The following is a 22,629-nucleotide window of genomic DNA, read 5'->3' as shown; positions in this document are numbered from 1 at the left end:
GGTACGACGTAATCTGACGGGGTTGCGCTTTCGTTATTGAGGGGATTCTAGGCTAACGTGTTGATATCGCCCATTCGCAATGAGGGTGTCACATCGTACCACTCCTGCTGTCAGCCTGTTGCCTCCGGTCTGGTCGCGGCGATTTTTTATGTCCCTATCTTTCACGATGTGGCACCAATACATTGTCTGTACACCAATGGCAATGTCTCGTATGGTCGTCGTCGGATAGCGGCACATAAGAGATGTCCGTATTACCAATAGTTCTAATCACATCGAGACTGCCAGCGCCACCGATGTCGTCGTCGACAACATTTGCTGACTCTGGCGACGTCACCGTCGCTTATTGGTTCAGTTTACGATCACCGTCGCTTAGAAATCGTGTACGTCCTCGAGTGCTCTCAGCTGGCGCTGGGAGGCGTCGACAATACCGGCATTAGCGGTGTATGAAAAGAGGCGTCGTCAGTGCGAAGTAGGGATGGACAGCAATGCCACCGTGCTGCCTGGCACCACTGACTGAGAAATCGGAAGGGGAAACAGGAACTATAAGCTCGGGATATGAAACGTACAATGGCCAGTTCTAGAATGTGGGAGGCTGAAATTGCGTGCTACCCCAACTTCTTATGGGGAGACGCAGGCAGGAACTATCTGACCCCGGAGGGGCGGACTGTGTAACCACACTTCACTGAACCGCGTCGTACTACCGGATGCCCTGTTTAGGGCTGGTTGTTCTATCATATTGCTGATAGATTGCGATTTAAGGCCCCGGGAGCGATAGCCGGTCGAGTCGGGTTCCCCTCGGACCGTTTGATTGCTGACAATGACGACGGAGTGCAGATCTGCGATGAAACCATCGTGCAAAAATCATCACCTGAAAACTGTTTTCATTGGTGTTTCGTATTTCCGAGGAATTCGGCTCGGATCGGATGACCGCCTCGTATAGAGGATCGCGAATAGTTGCTCCGGGCGGGCGGGAGGTGCTGCAGAGAAAAGGGAGGGCCGTCGCAGCGAAGGACTCGAAATAGACGGGCCTGAGTTCAAGTAACCCGCATCGTGATGACTGGAGGCTTTCGTCTGCCTCGCAGGGCTGAAAGGATTTGACATCGAATTAAAGTTGGCCAAAAATGGGCCCTGAGTTCACAACCGCGATAAGACCCCTGATCTTGAGGCTTGTTTGGTCGTCGGTCGTTTAGTGGTCGGTCGCTTTCTCTTTTCTTACTGCAGCGCGGCTGTCTGTCACCATTGCAGATGGTGTAAGCAGAGAAGTAAGCAGGTCCCCCGGAGGGCGCGGTAAATGTCTTACGCTGAGGTGTTATACCGGACAGGCGAATATGCACTTATCGGTACATCAAGCCAGAGACAGCCTTTTAAATACTCGTAGCCTTGTAAGTCATGTAGCTGTGATGGAGAGGGCCCAGGATCGTGTAGTGTTAAGCTTCCTCAGAAAACAAAGCAAGAACAAGCCAAAAAGCATTGCCAAGATGGTTTCAGCCAAAGTCTTGTACTTTTCGGGAGAAATCCCCCAGGGCGACCCCGAGGGCGATCAGCGAGTCCTCTTCCGCAAGCTGCACCTTCTCAGCAAAGAGCGAGATAATGTGGTGCTAGCATCCTTCCTACACTCTGTGACACTGGCAGTCAAGGACGAGTGCAGTCGACTAAGCCGGCCACAACGAGAACTCATTCCCCCTTTCGAAAGCGTCCTTGACTTGACAGATCATGTGGTCCAGCTACGAAAGACGCCGCTCGGAGGAGCCATCGAGCGAGTCTTGGTTCTTGTTTTCCAGTTGGGAAGCTTCATTGCGTAAGTTCTACCCCTGAGACATCAACAGGGGAATACTATACATTTAAAAGCTGACTAATACTTTTGCCAAGCTACCATGAGGCTCACCCGTTGGAGTACAACTTCACGTCCCTGAACACCTCGCTCATCGGAAGGGGCTCGGGTCTGTTCTCGGCAGCGGCCATTGGCCTGTCGGCGAGCATCTCGATGATACCAAGCATTGCCCAAGACATTGCCCGGGTCTCGTTACGGTTTGGGCTGGTAGTCGATCAAGTCTGTCGATCGCTGGAGGTATCCAAAGAGGAGATCAATGCCGATGGCGCCTGGGTATACTGTGTGCACGGGGTGGATGAGAACGACGCGTGTGGATATGTTGAACAGTTCAATGAAGCCAAAGTCAGTAGAGAGCACCGGGATACAAGTCATTGAAGATCAATTTGCTAACAATAAATCCAAACAGGGATATCCTCCAACTAACTGCGCCTCGGTATTCAACGTAGACAATGCCGGTGGCTCCGTCAGCATAGGCGGACCGCCCAAGACACTGAAGGCGCTCTTCTCCGAGTCCGACGGCTTCAAGAAGACCAAGAACGTGGCCATGAAGAAGATCCAGGGCATGTGGCACACCGACCGCGTGTACGGCACCGAGCACGTCGGGCCCGTCATCCCCGAGTTCAACTCCGCGCAGGAACTGCACATGCCGCTGATTTCGCCCGTCAGCGGCGAGCCGTTCCAGGAGACCAAGGCCGGGCCCCTGCTCGAGCAGATCATGGAAGAGATCCTGACCGAGCGGGTGCGGTGGGACTTGATCATCAACACCGTCTCCAAGCAACTGAAGCAGATGGCGCCCGAATCGGCGCAGCTGATCAGCATACAGTCATCCCACTACAACCACAACCTAGTCGAGCGCTGGCGGACCGAGCTGCCCAACGCGGCCGTGTCGGACCTCGCGCTCATGCCCGCCGCCCTGGACCTCCCCCTCGGCACGAGCCCGCCCAAGGACACCAAGTCGTCCAAGATCGCTGTGGTCGGCATGGCGTGCCGCTTCCCGGGCGCCGACAGCACCTCCGAGTTCTGGGAGCGCCTCATGCGCGGCGACGGCATGCACCGGCTCGTGCCCGCGGACCGGTTCGACATCGCGACGCACGTGGACCCGGCCGGCAAGAAGCCCAACACGTCCAAGACGCCCTTCGGCTGCTTCGTCGAGCAGCCGGGCCTGTTCGACGCCATGTTCTTCGGCATGTCGCCGCGCGAGGCCGAGCAGACGGACCCGATGCAGCGGCTCGCCTTGGTCACGGCCTGGGAGGCGCTCGAGAGCGCCGGCTTCGTCGACGGGCGGGGGTCGTCCATCGGCGGCGCGTCGGGACGTACTACGGCCAGGCCAGCGACGACTACCGCGAGGTCAACTCGGGGCAGGAGGTCGGGACGTACTTCATTCCCGGCGGGTGCCGCGCGTTTGGGCCCGGAAGGATCAACTACTTTTTCAACTTCTGGGGGCCCAGCTTCAGTGTCGATACAGCGTGCTCGTCGAGTTTGGCGGCGATTCAGGCGGCGTGTTCGTCGCTTTGGAGTGGGGATGTTGATATGGCCGTTACCGTAAGTTTTATCCATCTAAGGTCAAGGTCCGTGACCGTAACGTTATAAGAATGAGCGCTGACAGTATTGTAATTTTAACGTCTAGGGAGGTATGAACATTATGACGAACTCGGATGTGTATGCAGGGCTCAGCCAAGGCCACTTCCTCTCCCCAACCGGAGGCTGCAAAACTTGGGATGAGGGAGCAGACGGATACTGTCGATCAGGTATGCCCCCTTTTCTTCAACCCATAGCTCCTGGTCTTTGAGACGAGCCACTGACCATCTTTCACTTGAATAGATGGAGTCGGGAGCGTGGTCCTCAAGAGACTCGAGGATGCCGAAGCCGACAACGATAACATCCTCGCCGTGGTCCTAGCGGCAGGCACCTCCCACTCGGCCGAAGCCGTCTCAATCACGCACCCCCACGACGGGGCCCAAGCCATGCTGTACGACCAGATCGTCCGCCGCGCCGGGATCGACCCCCTGTCGGTAGGCTACGTCGAAATGCACGGCACCGGGACGCAAGCCGGCGACCCGACCGAGATGCGATCGGTGACCAACGTTTTCGCGCCGGCCCGCCATGCCAGCCACCGACCGGTCCCTCTGCACGTCGGCTCCGTCAAAGCCAACATGGGTCACGGCGAGGCGGCTGCGGGCATCATGGCCTTCGTCAAAGCCATGCTGGTCTTCCAGAACGGCACCATTCCGCCTCACATCGGCGTCAAGACGGGCCTGAATCCCGCCCTGCCCGACCTGAGCAAGATGGGCGTCGTGATTCCCTATGAAGCAGCTAATTGGAGTCCGTCTGATTCGCATAAGCGATTGGCCATGATCAACAACTTTGGCGCCGCGGGAGGCAACACGGCCATGATCATCGAAGAGGCCAGCCCGAAGCCGCGACTGGGCGAGGACACGCGAGGATCCCACGCCATTACCATCTCCGCCAAGACGGCCCAGTCTCTGAGCTGGAATATTAGAAACCTCGTCGAGTACCTCGAATCGTCGCCAGATGTGTCTCTGGCCGACGTCGCCTACACCCTCTCGGCCAGGCGCCGCCACTTCGAGTACCGCAAATCCGTCGTCGTGACATCCGTGGCCGACGCCGCCAAGCAGCTCCGGCCGCACATTGAGACGGCCATTTCCCAGACCCCGTGCTCCGTGAAACGGCCCCGGTAGCCTTCGCCTTTGCTGGCCAAGGCACGTTCTACATGGGCATCGGAGCGTCGCTTTACCGCGACTCGCCCTCCTTCCGCTCGCAGATCGACCAGTTCGACAGTCTGGCCCGCCGCCAACACTTCCCGTCCTTCCTGCCCGCCATCGACAAGTCTGTCTCCCGCGAAGACCTTCCCGCGTCCTCTATCCACCTCGCCATTGTGTGTGTGGAAATCGCCCTCGCCCGAATGTACATGACATTCGGCCTCAAGCCGACCGCCGTCATCGGCCACAGCCTGGGCGAGTACGCCGCCCTGGCAGTGGCCGGTGTCCTCTCCGACAGCGACGCCGTCTTCCTCGTCGGCACCCGCGCCGCCCTCCTCGACGCCAAGTGCACCGCGGGCACGGATTGCATGGTCGCCGTGCGCGGCTCCGTAGCCGACATCACGCTCGAGGCCTCCGACACACCCTTCGAGGTCGCATGCATCAACAGCCCCAAGGAGACGGTCATCGGCGGGCCCGTCGAGCACCTGGGGCCCCTGTCGGAGCGTCTGACCAAGGCCGGGTACAGGGCCACACGCCTCGACGTGCCGCACGCGTACCACACCGCGCAGATGGACCTCGTCGTTCACGATCTTATCCGCCAAACGCAGGGGGTTATTTACAACAAGCCCCGTATTCCCATCATCTCCCCTCGCGACTCGGCTGTGATCGAGGCTGGCGCCGAGATTGACCCGTCGTATCTGCCCGTCTCCCTGCGCAAGACCGTCGACTTCGCGGGCGCCTTGAACGTGGCCTGGGAAGCCGACGTGGTCTCGAAGTCCACCGTCTGGCTCGAGATGGGCCACCACCCCGTCTGCGCCGGCTTCGTCAGCCGCACGCTCGGCGAGACCCGCCACGCGTGCTCGAGCCTGCACCGCGACGCGGACAACTGGACGTCGCTGGCCAAGACGCTGAGCAGCCTCTGGGAGACCGGCTTGCAGATCGACTGGAACGAGTACCACCGGCCCTTTGAGCGGGCGCTCCGGCTCGAGCCCGGGCTGCCGACCTACGCCTGGAATAACAAGAACTACTGGATCCAGTACCGCGGCGATTGGAACTTGACCAAGGGGCGCGAGGTCTCGCCCGAGCCGGCGGCAGCGACTATTCCCGCTACTGTCAGCGGATTCCATACGTCTAGCATCCATCGGCTGTACTCTGAGAACTACGATGGCCCGACGGCACAGGTCTTGGCGGAGTCGGACATGACTGCCCCTGCGCTCAAGGATGTGATTGAAGGGCATGCTATGAACGGCTATGGTGTTGCTTCTTCGGTTAGTTGCCGACTAATCCCCCCTCGCGGCAAAAGACTCATCCGGCTAACCTTTGATAGTTCCTTCATGCCGATATGGCATTCACGATGGCCCGACGGATCCAAGAAAAGGCGTTCTCGGCGGAACTCAGCGGCCTGGGCATCAACGTCGCCAACTTCGAGTACCACGACCCCGTCGTCAAACATGCTCAACCTATCAATCCTCATCCCATCCTCGTCAACGCCGAGGCCGACCTCGACAAGAACGCCGTCCAGATCAAGTGGTTCAACCCCGCCAACGAAAAATGGTACTGCCACGCCACAGCCTACTACGAAGACCCCACGACCTGGCTGTCCGACTGGTCCCGCACCACCCGCCTCGTCACGAGCCGCATCGACGCCCTCAACACCATGTCCGCAAAGGGCACCGCCAACAAGCTGACCACGGAGCTCGCGTACGCCCTCTTCGGCAAGCTCGTCGACTACGGCGCCATGTACCGCACCATGCAGTCCGTCGTCCTGCACGAGGACGAGGCCGTGGCCGAGGTCGTGTTCCCGGCCGATTCGCAGGGCGACTGGACGGTGCCTCCCCATTTCATCGACGGCTGCGTCTCGCTGTCGGGCTTCATCCTCAACGGCGGGACGCACTTTGACAACACCAACAACTTCTTCATCACGCCGTCGTGGAAGTCGATGCGGTTCGCTAAGCCGCTCACGCCGGGCGGGCGATATCTTGCTTACGTGCGGATGGTGCCCGAGGCGCCGTCTGATGGCGAGCCTGCTTACGGCAGCAATAACCTCACTTCGTACGTAGGCGATGTCTACATACTCCAGGACGGCGAGATCGTGGGTGTGGTCGAGGCCATCCTGTTCCGGCAGTGGCCCCGAGTGATGCTGAACCGCTTCTTCCGCCCGCTTGGCGCGGGTGCGACTGCGCTTGCTGCACCTGCTGCCGCTGCCGCTGCCGCTGCCGCTGCTACTCCTTCCAAGAAGAACAAGAAGGCCAAGTCGACTCCGAGCCCGCTGCCACCTGCAAGTTCTCTACAGGAAAAAGCCATGGCAGCAGCATTGGCAGCGAAGACCACCCGTGCCGCACCCACCTCCGTCATAACCCCACCCCGATCCAGCCCCATGAGCAAGTCCAACAGTCCCAAAACAGTCCCCCAACTTGATTACAACCTCCTCACCCCCGGCGACATGACCCCACTAAACGGCCAGTCCGGCGGCGGAATCAAGACCCCGGCCACCGAGTCGACCAGCGGTGATGAAGAAGACGAAGGTACTGAAGACAGTGGCGCTGCAGCCACGCGCGCCATCGAGATCCTGGCCGAGGAGCTCGCGATCGACATGGGCCTGCTGACGGACGAGTGCGAGATCGGCGACATCGGGCTCGACTCGCTTATGTCGCTCGTCATCTCGCAGAAGTTCCGCGAGGACCTCGGCATTGAGATCCGGGACGCGTTCTACCTCGAGGTGGCGACAATTGGGGACCTGAAGAAGCTGGTTTCCTAGAACACGAAACACACTCTTTAGACATTTGCTAGATTTGTTTTATTTCTTCTGCTTTTTCCCTTTATGCCTGTCAAGAGTCATTCTATAGTCGAGAAAACTCTATCGCACCGCCCGGGTTTAGCCCCCCCTTCTTGATTCGGTACCGCGTGACTATGCCCCTGATTGGTCTTGTTTATATACGTACAAAGCTGTATTCCTACGAAGGCTTTTTTATGGCCCATACGATTAGCTTTTCTTTTCGAATGTTGGTCCATCTTAGCTAGAGTTGTGTATATCAATACCTGTTTCTTAGGACCCCCTTTTACACGAGATATCTAGAAACTCTGCTTGAGAGTCCAGAGACGGTCGGAACTCAGACCATAGTCTTCCAGGCTTGTAGGCCGCGGACTGTGCGCGTCCGGATGCGGCAGCAGAAATTCGTTCACGCACATGTCGCCGGCATCGGTGTGGATGAGCATATCGGTGGGATCGACTGAGCCATACGAGGCGCACCCGACGTCGTACGTACCCAGTCACGCGCCCGTGTCCACATTCCAGACTTTGACGGTTGTGTTCCACGATGCCAATACGGCGTCAATATGACACGCTGTCTATTTGAGAAGAAGGCCGATATATCAATGTCGGATGCATGATCGTCGAGTATATGTAGGCAAGCGCTCGTGCCCGCATGCCGGGCTTTGACGGCTTTGTTCCACGACGCTAATACGCCAATACGCTAATACGACGCGCTGTTCTTTCGTTGAGAAGGCCGCCATGTCAAGGCCAGATGCATGACCGTCAAGTGTGTATAGGCTCGCGTTTTATTACTTCGGCGACCTCGCTTTGCTCTAGACCCATCGTGGCACCTCGCCACGGAACACCTCCTCTTTGGTACAAGTGTTCGATTCGAATCTCTCACAAGACTTCCGCGCGGGAGCCGAAAGGGTGTGGTGGGCCTGAGGCTCACACCGGGAAATGTGTCTATAAGAAGGGCCCAAAAGTCCGGAGTTCTTACAAAAAGACAATCTCCTGTAAGCTTCCAAAAGGCCAGAGAAGTTTATCAGCTGAACCGAAGCATTGCACCCATCTCTCCTCCTAAGCTCCGAGTTCACTGGTTCCACGCCCCTGCAAACGCCCTACTATAGGAAAAGACTTGTAAGCACAGGCGAGTTCCCAGCCATGGTTCAATTCACCCTAAACTTGGCCGTCGACAGCGATGAGGGCGACGTCCTTTACAACACGCTCATCACCGAAATACGGAATCGAACCGCAAGAGGGGACAGCATTGACGGTGTCCCGATATTGCCTCCGCAGGTTGCCGCGGGAGGGCAGCTTGAGTTCTTCGACGTGAACCTGTCGTACACGGACCGCGGAACAACTCATACCGTCCAGGCGCGGTTCCGTACCGACAACCTCTACTTGGTCGGCTATCGCTCAGCAAACTCCAACACCTGGTACGAGCTGGGCCACACGGACGGAGGCGACCGCACCCTGATCAACGAACCAAACACGCAGACCGTCATTCTGCGATTCGGCGAGAACTACAACGGCTTGGCGGCGGCCGCGGACTTGAACTTGGAGGGCGTCCCGCTAAGCTCCAGTCGCATCGGTGTGGCGATTACGACGCTGGCGGGGAGTGAGACCAACCAGAGACCGAGAGCCCGTGCTATCCTGACGTTGGCATTCGCCATCGCCGAAGCTGCTAGATATCAGCTCATCAGCGATTTCGTTGTCCGCTCGTGGTGGACTGAATCGACTCCTGGCCCGCCACTTGTCAGTCTCATGCGGAGCTGGGCGAGACTGTCCGCTGAGATACAGAGGACGCGGAACGAGAGGCACACCTTCGACTTTGTTGAAGGATCGACAGGTATCCGGGATTTCGACAGCGCCATCGCCGTCCTTGGTATCATGCTCCTGGCCTCCAGGGTGAGCACACCCAAGCGCTCCACTTACGACATGGCCGGCGCTTTGAATTCTACTTATGCCCAAGGGCAACCGTTGCTCGAGATCTTTCACGTGCTTATCAATTCCATCGATGGGGAGAAAACTGGGGACCTCTACGGCACCATCACCGCCACCGACAGCGTCGGCACCTCCCGCATCTGGGGACACGTAAAAGAAGAACACGTCCATATCCGCCCAGGCTCGAATATCCTGCTCGAAGGCCCGTCCAGGCATCTGTCGGCCGCCGACGAGTTCTATATCCAGCTGGATCTCTATGATCATGATGACGACCCCTCCCCCGACGATCCCATCGCCCAGGGCGCTATCGCGTTCAACCCGCTGGATTACTTCACCCAGTACGATGTCGTTGAGAACCGCACGGTTACCGGCAAATACGGTTCCGTGACGGTGGGCTACGTAGCCATCACCGACGGCCTTTACGCACGTATCACCGTCAATCTAGTCAACGGAGATGGCGAAAGCCCTGCCGACGTGTATGGAGACATCACGACCAACAATGGCCATGGTCAGAGCGAGCTCTTCGGCAAAGCAGAGAGTGAGCATATCAGTGTGAGTCCACAGGACAAGATCCCTTTGTCGAGGTCCGTTGTAGCCGTTCCGACCACGGGCACTTTGCGCGTCGATGCCCATCTTTGGGACCACGACAAAGTAACCCCTGATGACGAGATCGCCGCCGGGTTCGTCGAGTTTAAGCCGGATTACAGAACGTGTCAGGACAAGTCCATCACAGGCAAGTACGGCGAGATTAAGGTGAGGGTTGAGTGGATGTGATTCTGTCTAGCTTAGGCTGGGCAGCTATTATATCTCATCTCCCATATTTGACCCTGCACTCCCGATTTCTATTTCAATTCAGGTAGTTTACTTTAGGCTTCTTTATTGTCTATTTCGTTTAAGTCAACCTAAAGGAGGCGGATTAGTGGGTGAGGCAGAGAGTATACACAGCCGGGCATGACTATATTGGGGACAAGTAAGGGTTTGTAGTTTCGAGAGCCGATCCGCGGAAACGAGTCACTCGCTGAAAAGGCTGGACGGGGGAGAAGATATTACTCTAGCCATATCCCGTCGACGCCTGCGAAGGTACGCACATGGCTATGACACTCATTTAAGATAGGAAATCACATTTTCTTTATGCACCTGTCTGCATGCTCATCTTGCTATAATACCTCCTTTTTGAGTCGATGTGTGTTGGGTTTGCTCGGTTTTGAGTCACTTGCTTCTGCTGGCCTGCGCTGGTATGAGTCTAAAAGCAAAAGAACAAAAAAAAAGTCAATCTTGCTAGCAACGCTGCCCCTAGACTTTGCAAGAGATGTCAACTGAATGGCTTCCAGTAGGCTTGCGAGATTCATATCTAGATAGAGATAACATAATTGTGGTAAGACAAAGTTCATATTCAACTTGGGGACTAAAGAAATAGGGGCAGAACGTATTTCTCAGGGGGCATGTCTGTCCTCATCGCTAAGCTCCTAATGCCTGAGAGACCTTCACCACATAATCATGGAGTTCCAAGATCCGCAAACAATGGACACATGTTCTCGAAACCCTGATACAGGCCTTCGATTCGTATTCAAGGTGAGGTGTAAGAAAGTTCGTCTCCTATTGATCCGGCTTTTGAGCGAACTTACGTACAGTAACGATCGAGAATCTGGCTATCGCCTAGCTCTTCTTCACAACTCCGATGCATACCCATGTTTGTATTGTGTCGAGTAAGAGAATGCAACTCACTCATTCTTCCTTTTTGATTTCCTTTTTGACCATCTCGGCGACCAATGGAAGGCCTACATAGTCCTCCTCGGGTGCTTGAAGAACCGTCAAGACCTCGTACGCGCGACGCTCTTTCGCGCGGTCATAGGCGTTCTGCTCGGGCCAGCAGGGACCTCGAATGTTCGGATTGGCACCTTTCTTCAGCAGCCACGCCACCACCTTTGCACCATACAGCCACCCGGCCGCATACGCAATCGGCGTGCCGAAGTATCCCTTCTCTGGCGCATGGGCGACGTCCGAGTCGATCTTCTTCACATCCAGGCCGCGCTCTTCGACTAGGAACCGCAACATCTCCGCTCTGGCAGCCGATTTGCCGCCGTCGTCGAAGTTATAGCTGTTGTATTCGCTGATCGGCGGTTTACCGTCAGGAGTCGACGGGTCGACTCGCATACTCGCTGCCATGTCCACGGCGAGGTGCAGCACGCGGGGGCCAGGTCTCGCGCCGCGCTCCTCGAGGAACTTGTACAAGGAGACGGTGCCGAACTGAGCAACCTGGTCCAGCACGGGCTCTGGTTCTTTGCGGTCCCAGGCGCCAGTGAAACCGTCCGTCCTGGCCCCCTTCTCTGCCACGAGCCACCGGGCCAATTCTCCGTTGCCGCCGAGGTGTTCCCGGGCGAGGTAGTTTAGCAGGCGGTCGCCGCCTTCCGTTCCGGTGGGGTCCCGAAAAGACTTGTAGTCCTGCTTGTTGATGTCCCAGCCTCGAGCGAGGAGCAATTCAACGAGCTCCTTGGATACGTGCTGCGCGATGACCCAAGGCTCGACCTCGGACACGGGCATGTACCCATTATTTAGCATGTGCTCAATGAGGGGCAGCTGCTGGACCTGGAGCATGTCGTTGAACACCGAGTTGCGGACTTCTTCGTATGCGTCGGGTGCATATAGCCGAGTCGCGACCAGGCATTCTAGGAGGGCAGGGATTGTTTGCTGGTCGAAGACGGCGTCTCTCAGTGTCCACTGATTATAGTCGTGCCTGAAGGGGTTGCGGCCCCCGTTGGCGGGGTCGAAAGGGTTCATGTTGATGTTTCTGGGTGATGTTTCTGGATGAGTGGATGTGTCTAACTGAACACTGAATTCTTGAAGATGGTATGATGATGGGGGAGGGATGGTGACCTTCCTGCGCTGCGGGGCGTCACATATTGCTGCTGCTGCTGCTGCTGTTGTTGTTGGAAACCTGACTGCCTGCTGTCGTTGTGTGTATGTGCAATTGCACCTTCCAATTACTGGATGCGGCTGCCAGATTGCATGTTTTGTGTGTACCTAAGGTAAGCATAATATCGGGGAGTGCGTGCTCCGGGGAGTGCCTTCCGTACAAGGATACTAACAAGACTGGCAGTAGACTTTTTGTTCTTTTGCTTTTCGACTCATACCAGCGCAGGCCAGCAGAAGCAAGTGCCTCAAAACCGAGCAAACCCAACACATATCGACTCAAAAAGAAGGTACCATTCGGGCGTTTATTCGAGTGACCATGTTATCAACAGTCCATACTGAAATTAATGTTCTGCGAAGACTGGCAGAGTGTCCCCTCAGGAATCTTGTTCAACACTTCACTCGCCCCGAAGCTAAATGTAGGGTGGTGGCATAAAGCGAAGTAGATGCGCACCCAAAGTTGGAATAAGACTTTTCTATTCATGCTAAGGCTCCAAGTCTGCTCACTCGTCTCCATGACTAAGTCGAATATGGACCATCTCAGGCTGTTCGTTATCCTTAGAGTTTCACTGCTTGGGGGTAGAGGGCTTTTATTTAACTGGAGATTGGCGATGTCACCAAACCCCCTCAAAGACATCATACAAACTACCCCTATTTGACTTGCGAAGTAGAAGAATCATGACTGTCTCGTATACCAACTCATTGCAGCACAGGGAACCGCAAGACATCCAATGAATGCTTGAAAGGGTTATGTCTTTTAATTTCTAACTACGGCTGTACCTTGGAGAGGATGGGGTTATGTTCTGTACACTCCCCGGTATTGTTTGGCCGCGTGACAACAAGACAGGCACCAAGGACCAACCAGCAGCAGGCCTTTTTGTATACAACAATAGGCCCGACGTTGTCCAGTCCGCTCAACCTCCTGAACGGGGAGCCGCGGCCGTGCAAAACCGCGTTGTTATCGTCCTCACCGACCAACCGGCCCGACACCCTGAGCGAGTCTCCTATGCGGCCCGGACGCGCCGGAAAGCGCCTCTACTTTGAGCGCGCATCAACCCCGAGGTCGCGCGGCAGATGTTCTAGCGGATCCCGGGTCCCCCGGGTCTCGCGCGCGTATTCGTCTGGATACGAACATCCAGACGTTGATATCCTGCAACAACAAGCAGCAAAACAAAACAAAACAAAAGGAAGGGCAGCAACGGGGACATCTCGAAAGAAGTAGAATCAGATTAAACGTAACATCTCCCAGTGATGTTTGCTGTTTACATACCCCTGAATACGCTCACGAGAGCGAAGGTCCAGGGGTAAATCTCCTCAACCGCCGGACCAATCCACAGGAAGCGCCTCGCGATACCAGAGATCACGTACGTATTGCCAAACAACCAAAAAGCAACGCAAAAGCTGTAGCTAGAAGTGGTAATGCGTCGTCGATTCCTTCCGTTGACGGATCTTGAGCACTGTACGACGCAGAAAAGCCGAAAAAGGACATCGGCCCCCGCGGGATTCCACCCCCGTGGAAGCACGAGTAGGTCCCGCCACGAGAGGATCCCCTCCGGATATCTCAAAGTGACGTCGATACCAGTCAGTGTTTGAAGACTGCAGTAGAAATAAACTTATGCGCAGTCTGAAACGGGGCCCGGTCTGTGTGGAAGTGGAGGCTAGCTCGGGCGGAATGGCAACAAGCAGCTCGCTCAAGCAAACCTACCACTGGAGCCCCTCCTATGGCCTGCTTTCCTGTCATGTTTGACTCGAAGATATTTGGGATGGATAGCTTCAGATGATTCAGTCGAGCAATAAACACCATAGCTGAATATCTTAGCCTAGCCTAGCTAGTAGCTCAAGAAGGTCTGTTCGCACATGTAATCCGATGTGAATTTGAAATAGAGCAACTCAGTTTCGACAATTCTTGGACGGGTACGTCCCGTTCCTTCGATTTTTCTTTTATTTACAATGGTGTATCAATAAGACTCTGTATTGTATGCCCGGTTCACGATATGTCGAGCTGGCGGTTCATACTGCCCCTGAGCATCGCGACCATGCTGATGACACCCATGGCCGGTGCTCAAACAAACCTTGGTACAGAAATCTTAACTCTGGCGGCATCGCTACCCTCTTGTGCTGTAAGTCGTCCACGGAGTGATTAATACATCCGATTAGTTGCTGGAAGTTGACGTCATGAAAACAACAAGCGTCCATGCATCGTCGCCTCGGTCGGCACCGGCAAATGCCCCCTGACGAACATCAAGGCATTGTCCGACTGTTTCTGCACCAACCACGCCCTGCTCTTGGACGTAGCAGTTTGCGTGGAGAGCTCTTGCAACATGGAAGACTCGATCCGTGAGTGGTATCCGTCGAAACCAGCCTCTCTCGCAAGAGCGAGTGACCGACACTTACACACCGATACATCTAATCTGATACACCTGGGTCACAACAGAAGCATCCCAGGTCAGAGAACAGCTATGTGCACCGTACCCCAAGGAGTCGAGGGTACTGCAAGTCAAGATCACCAGCTCCGTCGCCATCGCGCTTACGTTTCCGATCGTGATTGCCCGTCTCGTGGCGCGATATACAATATCGGGGAAGCTGTTCGGCGACGACATCATTATAGTGTTAGCTTCAGTAAGCAGACAAGTCCCCAGACATCTCGTACATCGTTCCTCGGCAGTGCCCAAGAAAACTTACCACGCCAAGCGAAAAATAGATCCTGGCCCTCTCCGCCGACGCCCTGATCCTAGCCACCGGCTTCCTGGGCTTTGGCCTGCACCTCTGGGACGTGGATCCAGCCCACGCGCCCGCGCTACTACAGCTCGTATACGCGGGGCAGATCGTCTACAGCCTGGTCAAGACGCTGGCCAAAGTAGCCATCTTGTGCCTCATCCGGCAGGTCTTCGCCCACGTGACGTGGATTCAGCGCATAGTCAAGGTCGGGTTCGTATTTTACTTCTGCTCAGGCGTCTCCTTCACCGCCGTCGTCGTGTTGCAGTGCCTGCCCGTCCAGGCCAACTGGATCCCGTCGCTCCGGTCAAGCAGCAAGTGCCTCGACATCCAGGCGGTCGGCTACGCGGCGGGCGCCCTCACCATCGCCGAGGACATATTCATGATCATCCTGCCCTTGCCCCACCTGTTCCGCATGCAGATGAGCATCAAGAAAAAGCTCAGCGTCTCACTGCTGTTCGGCTTCGCATTCATGTAAGTCTTGCCTAGCCATCAGCCTGTTTGAATTTAGTGGTCTCGGAAACGACTTGGGCATCCTTGCATTGACAGCGTGCTCGCACACTCGAAACAGCGCCACCATCACGAGTATCGTAAGGCTCAAATATCTTGTGGAATACGGAACCTCAGTGGACCTCACATGTAAGCCACCCCATCTATCAACACTTTCATTTTGGGTGGACCAGAAAAACAACGGTCCCTCGCAAGCTGATCCAAGCTGACCGGGCCCAATCCCTTTGATGCAGGGACCAATGTGGAAACCGGCATGGTGTCCATGATAGAAGTGCATTCAAACATCATCTGCGCGAGCTTACCGGCCCTCTGGCGCTGGTTCTGGAATCTCGTCGGGGCCGTCTGGGAGATGCTCATAGACCTCGGTGCCAAGGAGAAGAGCAAAAGGCTGGTGAAGAGAGTGACACAGCAAGCATCTAGAAAGGATCGAGGTTCGCTGTACTACCAGCTGCATAACCCGGAGGAGAATATGATGATGCACGAGATGCTGTTCACGCCTATCCCGCCGCTGGCGCATATCAAGTCTGACGCGGCGGCGGTTAGTTCGAGCGGCAACAGGAACTTTGATTTCGTTGAGGAGGATGATGATTTCCACCGATATAACGTCTTCGCCTGGAAACCACCTTACCAGAAGGCTCGGAGGGGGGATGGTAGTTGGCAGGTACGATGATGCGGCGACGATGTCGGGCAAGAAATCGTTCCCTAGACAGATCTATCGCTGAACTCACAGAGGACCTTCTTGATGACCCTGAATCAATCATGCCATTATCATCTTCCGAACCCTTGCCATCATCTTCGCCACCATTAGCATAGTCCAAATGACGACTGGCGGTGTTCAGATGAGAATTGAATAGAAAGCATCTGCCGACGGTAAACCACTTAGGTTCGGACGACTCGCTCACGAAGCTAGATTGAACCATCGTCTACTTACCCTCAGGTGGCTTTGCGCTGAACTGGGGCCCATCTCTGACGGACGCTATGAATGAAAGTTGAAAGAAGTGAAGCATATCCTCGTCGCCCGGGGAGAGCCCCCAGGGTCCTGTTCGGGGTCGGCTCCGTCAGCAGCATCAGAGCAGCATTTTCGGATCCAGAAACGCGAACTGACTGGGTTGAGAAACAGATCCAGGCTTCCCTCGGGTACTGTACCTAGCTCTCATGACTCCAGGTGGCGTGGCGCTGACTGCCCGCCTTACGGCAATAATTGCCGGGGATGAGGTTTGCCTCCGACGTTGAGTAGCTGGGATGGATGGACCTTCCCCGAGTCAGAGGCTCCAGCGGTCATTTGAGGCACGTGTCGTACTCCGGAAAGAAGTTCACCGATTCCATTGTCGCATAGCCAAGGATTCCCAAACCAGATACTAGTAGGCACAGGCCAGTTTGCGTGCCTACTAGTAGATAGCTGGAGGTGAATGATGAGACAAACATAGTGGAGGACTGGAAGTGGTCAAAGTAAAGGATTTCGAAGGTACTCGATCAGGGACCAGGGACCAGGGACCGCAGTGCAAGCAAGCTAAATCAAACGGCTCTTCACACTGTACTAAAAACAAAACACTACCTACTTGATCCGGGTGTGAAAAAATGCAAAAAGGAAGCAGTTCTTCTGTGTTCAGAAGAGCGTGGTAATCTCAGTGATGAGAGTGGGATTCGAACCCACGCGGATTGCTCCACCAGGATGAAGATATTAAGGTGACCTTAACCTGACGCCATAACCAACTCGGCCATCTCACCGGTTGCTTTGTTGAAGGTGGAGTGGCTTATTGGCGTACTAGACAGCTTCGCTTATTGTGGCTGGCCACGCACACTCTGGATAATCGCACACCATTCAACATCACGACCACCGTAAGTACAGTCTGTGCCCGTCACTATCACAATCGCCTTGCTTTCTTCTTTAGCTTAATATCGTCATGCACGCTCCAGACTGTGTTTTGTGATCGAATGTCGAAATGAGAAACAGGTCGGCCAATCACCCTCACTTTGCAGTATTAACAACAGAACGTAACATCAACTGCTTTGATTAATGAACACTCCAATCGCTACCTATATATTTGAATTACGCCATTTTCGTTTTCCTCAACCGCTCCTCCTAGCTAAGCCATGAATCTCGAGAAGCCAGTCCTAAAGTCATTCTGGGTATCTTTCATCGTGAAACTCGTCGTCTGCACAATCCTCCTCAAGCATCGCGCGCACCCGCTTCGATCACCCAAAAGTCCATGTCGTGAGACACACAGCAATAATAAAAGCCCTTGAAACCGAATAAAAAAAAGAAGCAAAAACACCTATTGTTTCCCCGCATTCCCCGAAACGCCCCGTAGTAATTCCCCAGACTATTAGATAAGGAAGTAATGTCACCTCAGTCATTATTTGGAATGTCCCGAATTGCCAAAAGTAATAAGAAAACATCATAGCAATCAGAAGCCCGAACCTTCCATCGCGTTGAAGTTGGAAGGGTCCATGGCCATGTAGTCCAGCAAGTCAAGTCCGCCAATGTTGACGCCCTGGTCCGTCATTGTCACATTGGAGTTTTCGCCCATATTCTGGAACAACCCAGGTCCTGGAGGTAGATACCACGTGGGGTCCTCTGGGTTGGTCCACTCAGTGCCGGGCTCAAAAATGTTGTCGCTGATGCTGTGGTCGAGCGCGGAGCCACTCACGGCTGGCGTATGCGATCCTAGGAGAGACGATGCGCCGTGCATGAATGTGTAATTAGACGTATTCAAATCGAAAGGCGTAGCAGTGATTGGCATGGACGGGGTAGTGGCCCGATCTATGAAAATGCTGGTCAGTTTGAGCCTCTTATACGTTTGACGCGGAATTTCAAGGTGGTAAGGATCTACTCACCCAAAGACTCCTTAAGTTTAGAAGACAAATACCCACTTTCTATGCCAATAGAATGTGAAAGCTGGCCGTTGGCACTCTCGGCCCGACTTACGTCGCCACTCCTCGAATCGCTTTGCATGTTCTGCGTAGGCGCATGCTTGAACCTGCTGCGTAGCCGATAGGTAAGGGATTCGAGCAGGTCCCCAAAACGGATGCCGAGATGGACATCGTCAACAACGCATCCCCGAAGTCCCGCAACAGTCTGGTCCATAAGCATGATGCTGAGGTTGATATCGGACTTCGGGGCACCAAGCGCAAATGTTTTCAGAAGAAACATGGCCCCGCTGATGATTCTGAAGTAAGTGCGGACTGGCGCATGCTTCAAATAGCCATCCGGCAGCAAACCATGCACCACGGTCCGGAGTAGGTTACGGCTTCCCTCCACTACTTCCTTCACAAACTGCTGGTCTTCAGAACGGAAGTCGCCGAGGTGACCGAGAGGAAGTGCGCCTAGGAAAGATTGCGTTTGAGGAGACAGCATGGACTGTCCATTCGCACCTGGGCCTTGGGTGCCGTTGCTCGGGCGGCCAGCTTTATTAGTACATCTTTCGACGACGGCTTGCAAGGCTAATGAATTCACATATATCCGGACATATTCGTATTCAATCGTGAGGATGTGGCGGATGTATGGGGGCATATCCTGGAAACGCTCGAAATCCTTCCACCAGTCTTTCAGGATAGGCTGGAAGTCCTTGAGCATAGCCGTGTACTTGCCGGTCTGGATGATTTCGGTAGTGTGTTTGCGGGATCGGAAGAGCCTCTCGTTCCCAAGGTGCATGGCATTACTGACACCAACCCAACAATGGATGATGCGATCATCAAGATCCACATCGGGGACGTAGTTGAAAGTAGCGGAAGATGTGTTCGTGCCTGGTGTGTTGCCGTCGTTCGTCGAAGGCCGTTGCTTAAAGCCCCTGAGCGCGGGGTCGCTTGATCGGATGCTTTCTGGCACCATGTTTGTCCATCCCAGCCTGCCCGCCAACTGCGTGGCATATATCAGCAACAGACGCTTGATCCGCAGTGCTCGGAGACGGTAACCTTCGTCTTCATATTCAGGTCGAGTGATTGCATTTGTCGCCAGTAGTTCCTCGATGTTATCAAAAACACCCAGCTCGTATGCAAGACCCATCGCGGTACTCAGCAACATCCAGCACATTCGATCACTTCTCCAGGCTGGCTCGAGCCATCCCTCGATTCTTTTTCCGCCAACGTCACCGCGGAAATTTCCATCCTCGTCAGTGTGCATGTTAGCGTCATAAGAAGGCAACATCAGTTCGTCGATAGCTTCGTCTGGAGGGAAGTGCAGAGCCCGCGGATGCCACTCGGTCAAAATCATCAACGATTCGATGGTGCCCAGTGTGCGCAAGCTCCCCTTTCTTAAGCCGCGCCAGGGGAGCTGTGCTCGAAGTAAGAGACTCGTCGGCTCCTGAGCCGCAGAACCCGCCACCGAAGGCCTCTTGGCCCCATACGCATCTTTCGATCATACGGCGCAGGTACCGCCAGAGCTCCTCGTGGATAGCATGCGATCTGCAATGGCCACCTGGGCCAGATATTATGTAGTATCTCGACGCGATTGTAAGCAAAGTGACCGCGAGAATAGGCTCCTCGATTAAGAGGGTGTAGTGAGTCCCTGGGTTTCCAAACGTAGGTGGCGATATGGGAGTCATGGGGGACAAAAACTTGAAGTAGCTTCTAGACGTTAGCCAATAGTCTCGCGGTAGCATACTATCTACTACTTACTATGCAATGTACTTGATGGCCTCTTGGCTAGTAAACCAACCAGCGCGGACGAAGCGGAAACGGGACCAAGCCTTCAGCGCGTCCTCGTACCCGGGTTCCAGATGAAGGTCAAGCATCTTGTCAAGCGTCTCTTTATCGTAGCCTTGAGCTCCCGTCATCAGACGCGGGTCAATGGGCTCCGCAGACTTGGACTGAACACGGCTCGGTTGAACATGAGCATTCAGCAGCGAATCATTAGGAGTCTTGGTTTGAATGGTAGCCGGCGATGGCTGCGCCACTGTACTGATACTCTCCTGTCGGCGATGCATGGCGTCTCCGTGAACACTGTAGTAGCAGTTAGTAAGGCAGTCCGAATTTGCCACATTTGCGCGCCGTCCGGGGGGTATGTATTGGACTGACTTGTTCGTAGCAGCCTTGTAAAGAAGATCCAAAGCATCGTGTGGCCCGTAGACCTCTTGACGCATAACCGACTGTGCCTCCAGATTCTCCATCTGCGCATTCGGCTCGCCGTCGCCAATATCAGCGAGGCTACCGCCCCGGCTCTTTCCACCACTGTCCTGGTCCGAGTCCGGGCGCTTGAGAGGCTGGTTCCTGCCCGTGGAGCCTCCGGGCGTCAGCGGGACGTTGCGATAGGCATGCTTGTTGATTGACGGCGGCGGTGAGGCTTCCGACACGCTCAGGTGGTGTTGCTTCCGGCCGTTGCGGACGATGTAGGCCTCGTCGCCCTCCTCCTCGCCATCTTCGTCGTGCTTGCGCTTCCTACGTGTGGCACTGAAGTAGCACTCCTTGCTTTCGCGCCGGCAGCGGACGCACGGGGGGTCGTGTGGGTTATCTACGCTGCCCAGGTCGCAGCGCACTTTGCGACGTCGACATGGTATGCAAGCCTACACGATAACGAGAGCAGCACATTGGTCAGCATTGGAGCTCGGCTTAGACTTGTCGCAACTGGGTCGCATTGGCAATTGGAACTCACCTGATATACCCGCTTGTGCTGGGGAGGCTGCGGCGAAGGGTCCGCGCCGGATTCTGAAGTCTGGCGTTGCTGCTGCTGCTGCTGCTGTGGTAGCGGTGGCTGCTGTTGTTGACTTGGCGGTTGTTGACTCGGGAATTGGGACATGGCAACAGGTAATGATGACGGGCCGGTGGCCTGATGGCCTGACGGGAACCTTGCGACTCAAGCACACGGTCGAATGTTTCTTGCGCAATTGGAAAGTGGTGTGCTGTAGGAAAGCCCCCCACGTCGCTTTGGGAAAAAGTGAAGATAGTTCGGTTTGCGGCGGTTTTTGAGGGCTTTCGAAGGCTCAAAAGGCGGGACGGCGATGAAGTGGGACGAGGGGTGTTTTTGTAGGACGGGGAAGCTTTTTATTAGTCAAAGGCGGGTTTCTGATAGTCGATAGGGAGGGTAGCACAAGCTGCCCGCCTCTCACCTCAACTCCTCTCTCTGTTTTTCTCCCCAGCCCGCCAGCCAACGGGCCCTACGACAAGTCCAGCCCGTTCCCGATTCCTAGCTGGGCAGGTGGGCTACTAGCGACATGGCTTCACTGCAAGAGTGCGGGGGGAATGAGCCCTTCCCCATCCCTCATCCGTACTAAATCTCCGGCCATTACATAAATCACCTGCCCGTCCCTCGCGGACTCCAGACGACCCTTTGGCAGTCTCCATATTGGCCGAGAAATGATAGGCATTGGTTGCCTGGAGTTAATATATGAGTCCACACGGAGACGAACATCTTTCTTTTATTTGCTCTATCTACCTGGCTACCTACCTACCTAGGTAGGTCAACTGTTCATGTCGTACATAAGCATGTATGTGCTGGGTACATGTAGTTGGTAGCTTGCCTGCCTGGAAGAATTCGAGTGCTCAACGATCAATCAATTGGAGCGGAACACGGGCACTGAGCGAAAAAAGTACGCATGCCGGAAGCCTATTTGCGTACCCCCAAGGTCATGTGCCCCCAATTCGGAGCTCGGCCGGATGCCAACGTATTGCAAACCATCTGCCCTCTCAAGTCATACGGAGGGCTCTCAGAACAAATCAATTGGAGCAGGTGGACCAGAGTGATTGTCATGGATTGAGCGTTCGAATAAAGTCTCTTCTTCCAACGGTCGGTCCTGCGGCTGGGTCCCAAAAGGGTCACGAGCATACATACGGGTATGGGGGAACGTGGCTTCGTGGACGAGTGAGAATGAAAAGAAATACTGTACAAAACCTACGATTGGATTGATAAGCTGTGCCGATTGCGCCCACTGATCAGTCAGATCTGGGTATGCATCCCGTATGTGCAACCCACCTTCGTGTGCACTTGGTGATCCAACCAGCCAACGAATAACAAACCAGCTGGGCGCGCATGCGCTGGCTACGGATGATGGACCTTGGACATGTCAGCGTACAAAGATGTGTACTTGTTGCGCACCTCGGGCATCTCGGTGTAATGATAGCAACAACATCCAACGAGAGAGAGAGAAACGTGCAATCGCATTGGGATAGAAGATTGGCCAATCAAAAGCACTACTATATAAAAAGTCAGAGACCGACATGGACATTGGGGTGGCACAAGATGCATATGTCCTGCAATGGCGTATTAGGGATTTCTGCCTGCTTTTCCGTCTCGCCAAGAGCGAATGTGT

General features: G+C 55.0%; 6 protein-coding genes across 6 annotated transcripts; 5 read left to right on the top strand and 1 right to left on the bottom strand.

The window, feature by feature from the left end:
- Positions 1–1,478: 1,478 nt before the first annotated feature.
- Positions 1,479–4,530, top strand: PG997_015270 (ketoacyl-synt-domain-containing protein; the record flags this gene model as incomplete). Its single annotated transcript, XM_066819584.1, has 6 exons — positions 1,479–1,798; positions 1,870–2,173; positions 2,238–3,104; positions 3,158–3,373; positions 3,459–3,579; positions 3,653–4,530. 6 exons carry the CDS (start codon positions 1,479–1,481, stop codon positions 4,528–4,530), a joined length of 2,706 nt encoding a protein of 901 aa, XP_066660469.1.
- Positions 4,531–4,562: 32 nt separating this feature from the next.
- Positions 4,563–7,309, top strand: PG997_015269 (uncharacterized protein; the record flags this gene model as incomplete). Its single annotated transcript, XM_066819583.1, has 2 exons — positions 4,563–5,819; positions 5,879–7,309. 2 exons carry the CDS (start codon positions 4,563–4,565, stop codon positions 7,307–7,309), a joined length of 2,688 nt encoding a protein of 895 aa, XP_066660468.1.
- Positions 7,310–8,467: 1,158 nt separating this feature from the next.
- On the top strand, positions 8,468–10,024 carry PG997_015268 (uncharacterized protein; the record flags this gene model as incomplete). The annotated part of the gene is made up of 1 exon (XM_066819582.1): positions 8,468–10,024. The coding sequence occupies one exon, from the start codon at positions 8,468–8,470 to the stop codon at positions 10,022–10,024; it is 1,557 nt and encodes a 518-aa protein (XP_066660467.1).
- A 723-nt stretch (positions 10,025–10,747) lies between these two features.
- PG997_015267 (uncharacterized protein) lies at positions 10,748–11,641 on the top strand (the record flags this gene model as incomplete). The annotated part of the gene is made up of 2 exons (XM_066819581.1): positions 10,748–10,822; positions 11,294–11,641. The coding sequence occupies 2 exons, from the start codon at positions 10,748–10,750 to the stop codon at positions 11,639–11,641; spliced, it is 423 nt and encodes a 140-aa protein (XP_066660466.1).
- A 2,840-nt stretch (positions 11,642–14,481) lies between these two features.
- Positions 14,482–16,055, top strand: PG997_015266 (uncharacterized protein; the record flags this gene model as incomplete). The annotated part of the gene is made up of 5 exons (XM_066819580.1): positions 14,482–14,497; positions 14,595–14,779; positions 14,862–15,349; positions 15,447–15,514; positions 15,619–16,055. The coding sequence occupies 5 exons, from the start codon at positions 14,482–14,484 to the stop codon at positions 16,053–16,055; spliced, it is 1,194 nt and encodes a 397-aa protein (XP_066660465.1).
- Positions 16,056–17,793: 1,738 nt separating this feature from the next.
- Positions 17,794–21,119, bottom strand: PG997_015265 (uncharacterized protein; the record flags this gene model as incomplete). The annotated part of the gene is made up of 6 exons (XM_066819579.1): positions 17,794–18,149; positions 18,224–19,658; positions 19,732–19,951; positions 20,003–20,326; positions 20,402–20,886; positions 20,976–21,119. The coding sequence occupies 6 exons, from the start codon at positions 21,117–21,119 to the stop codon at positions 17,794–17,796; spliced, it is 2,964 nt and encodes a 987-aa protein (XP_066660464.1).
- Between the last annotated feature and the right edge of the window lie 1,510 nt (positions 21,120–22,629).

Source organism: Apiospora hydei (assembly GCF_038363865.1).
Source record: "Apiospora hydei strain CBS 114990 chromosome Unknown utg000011l_segment0_segment0, whole genome shotgun sequence".
NCBI classification, from domain to species: domain Eukaryota; kingdom Fungi; phylum Ascomycota; class Sordariomycetes; order Amphisphaeriales; family Apiosporaceae; genus Apiospora; species Apiospora hydei.
This window is presented reverse-complemented; position numbering and strand designations above follow the sequence as displayed.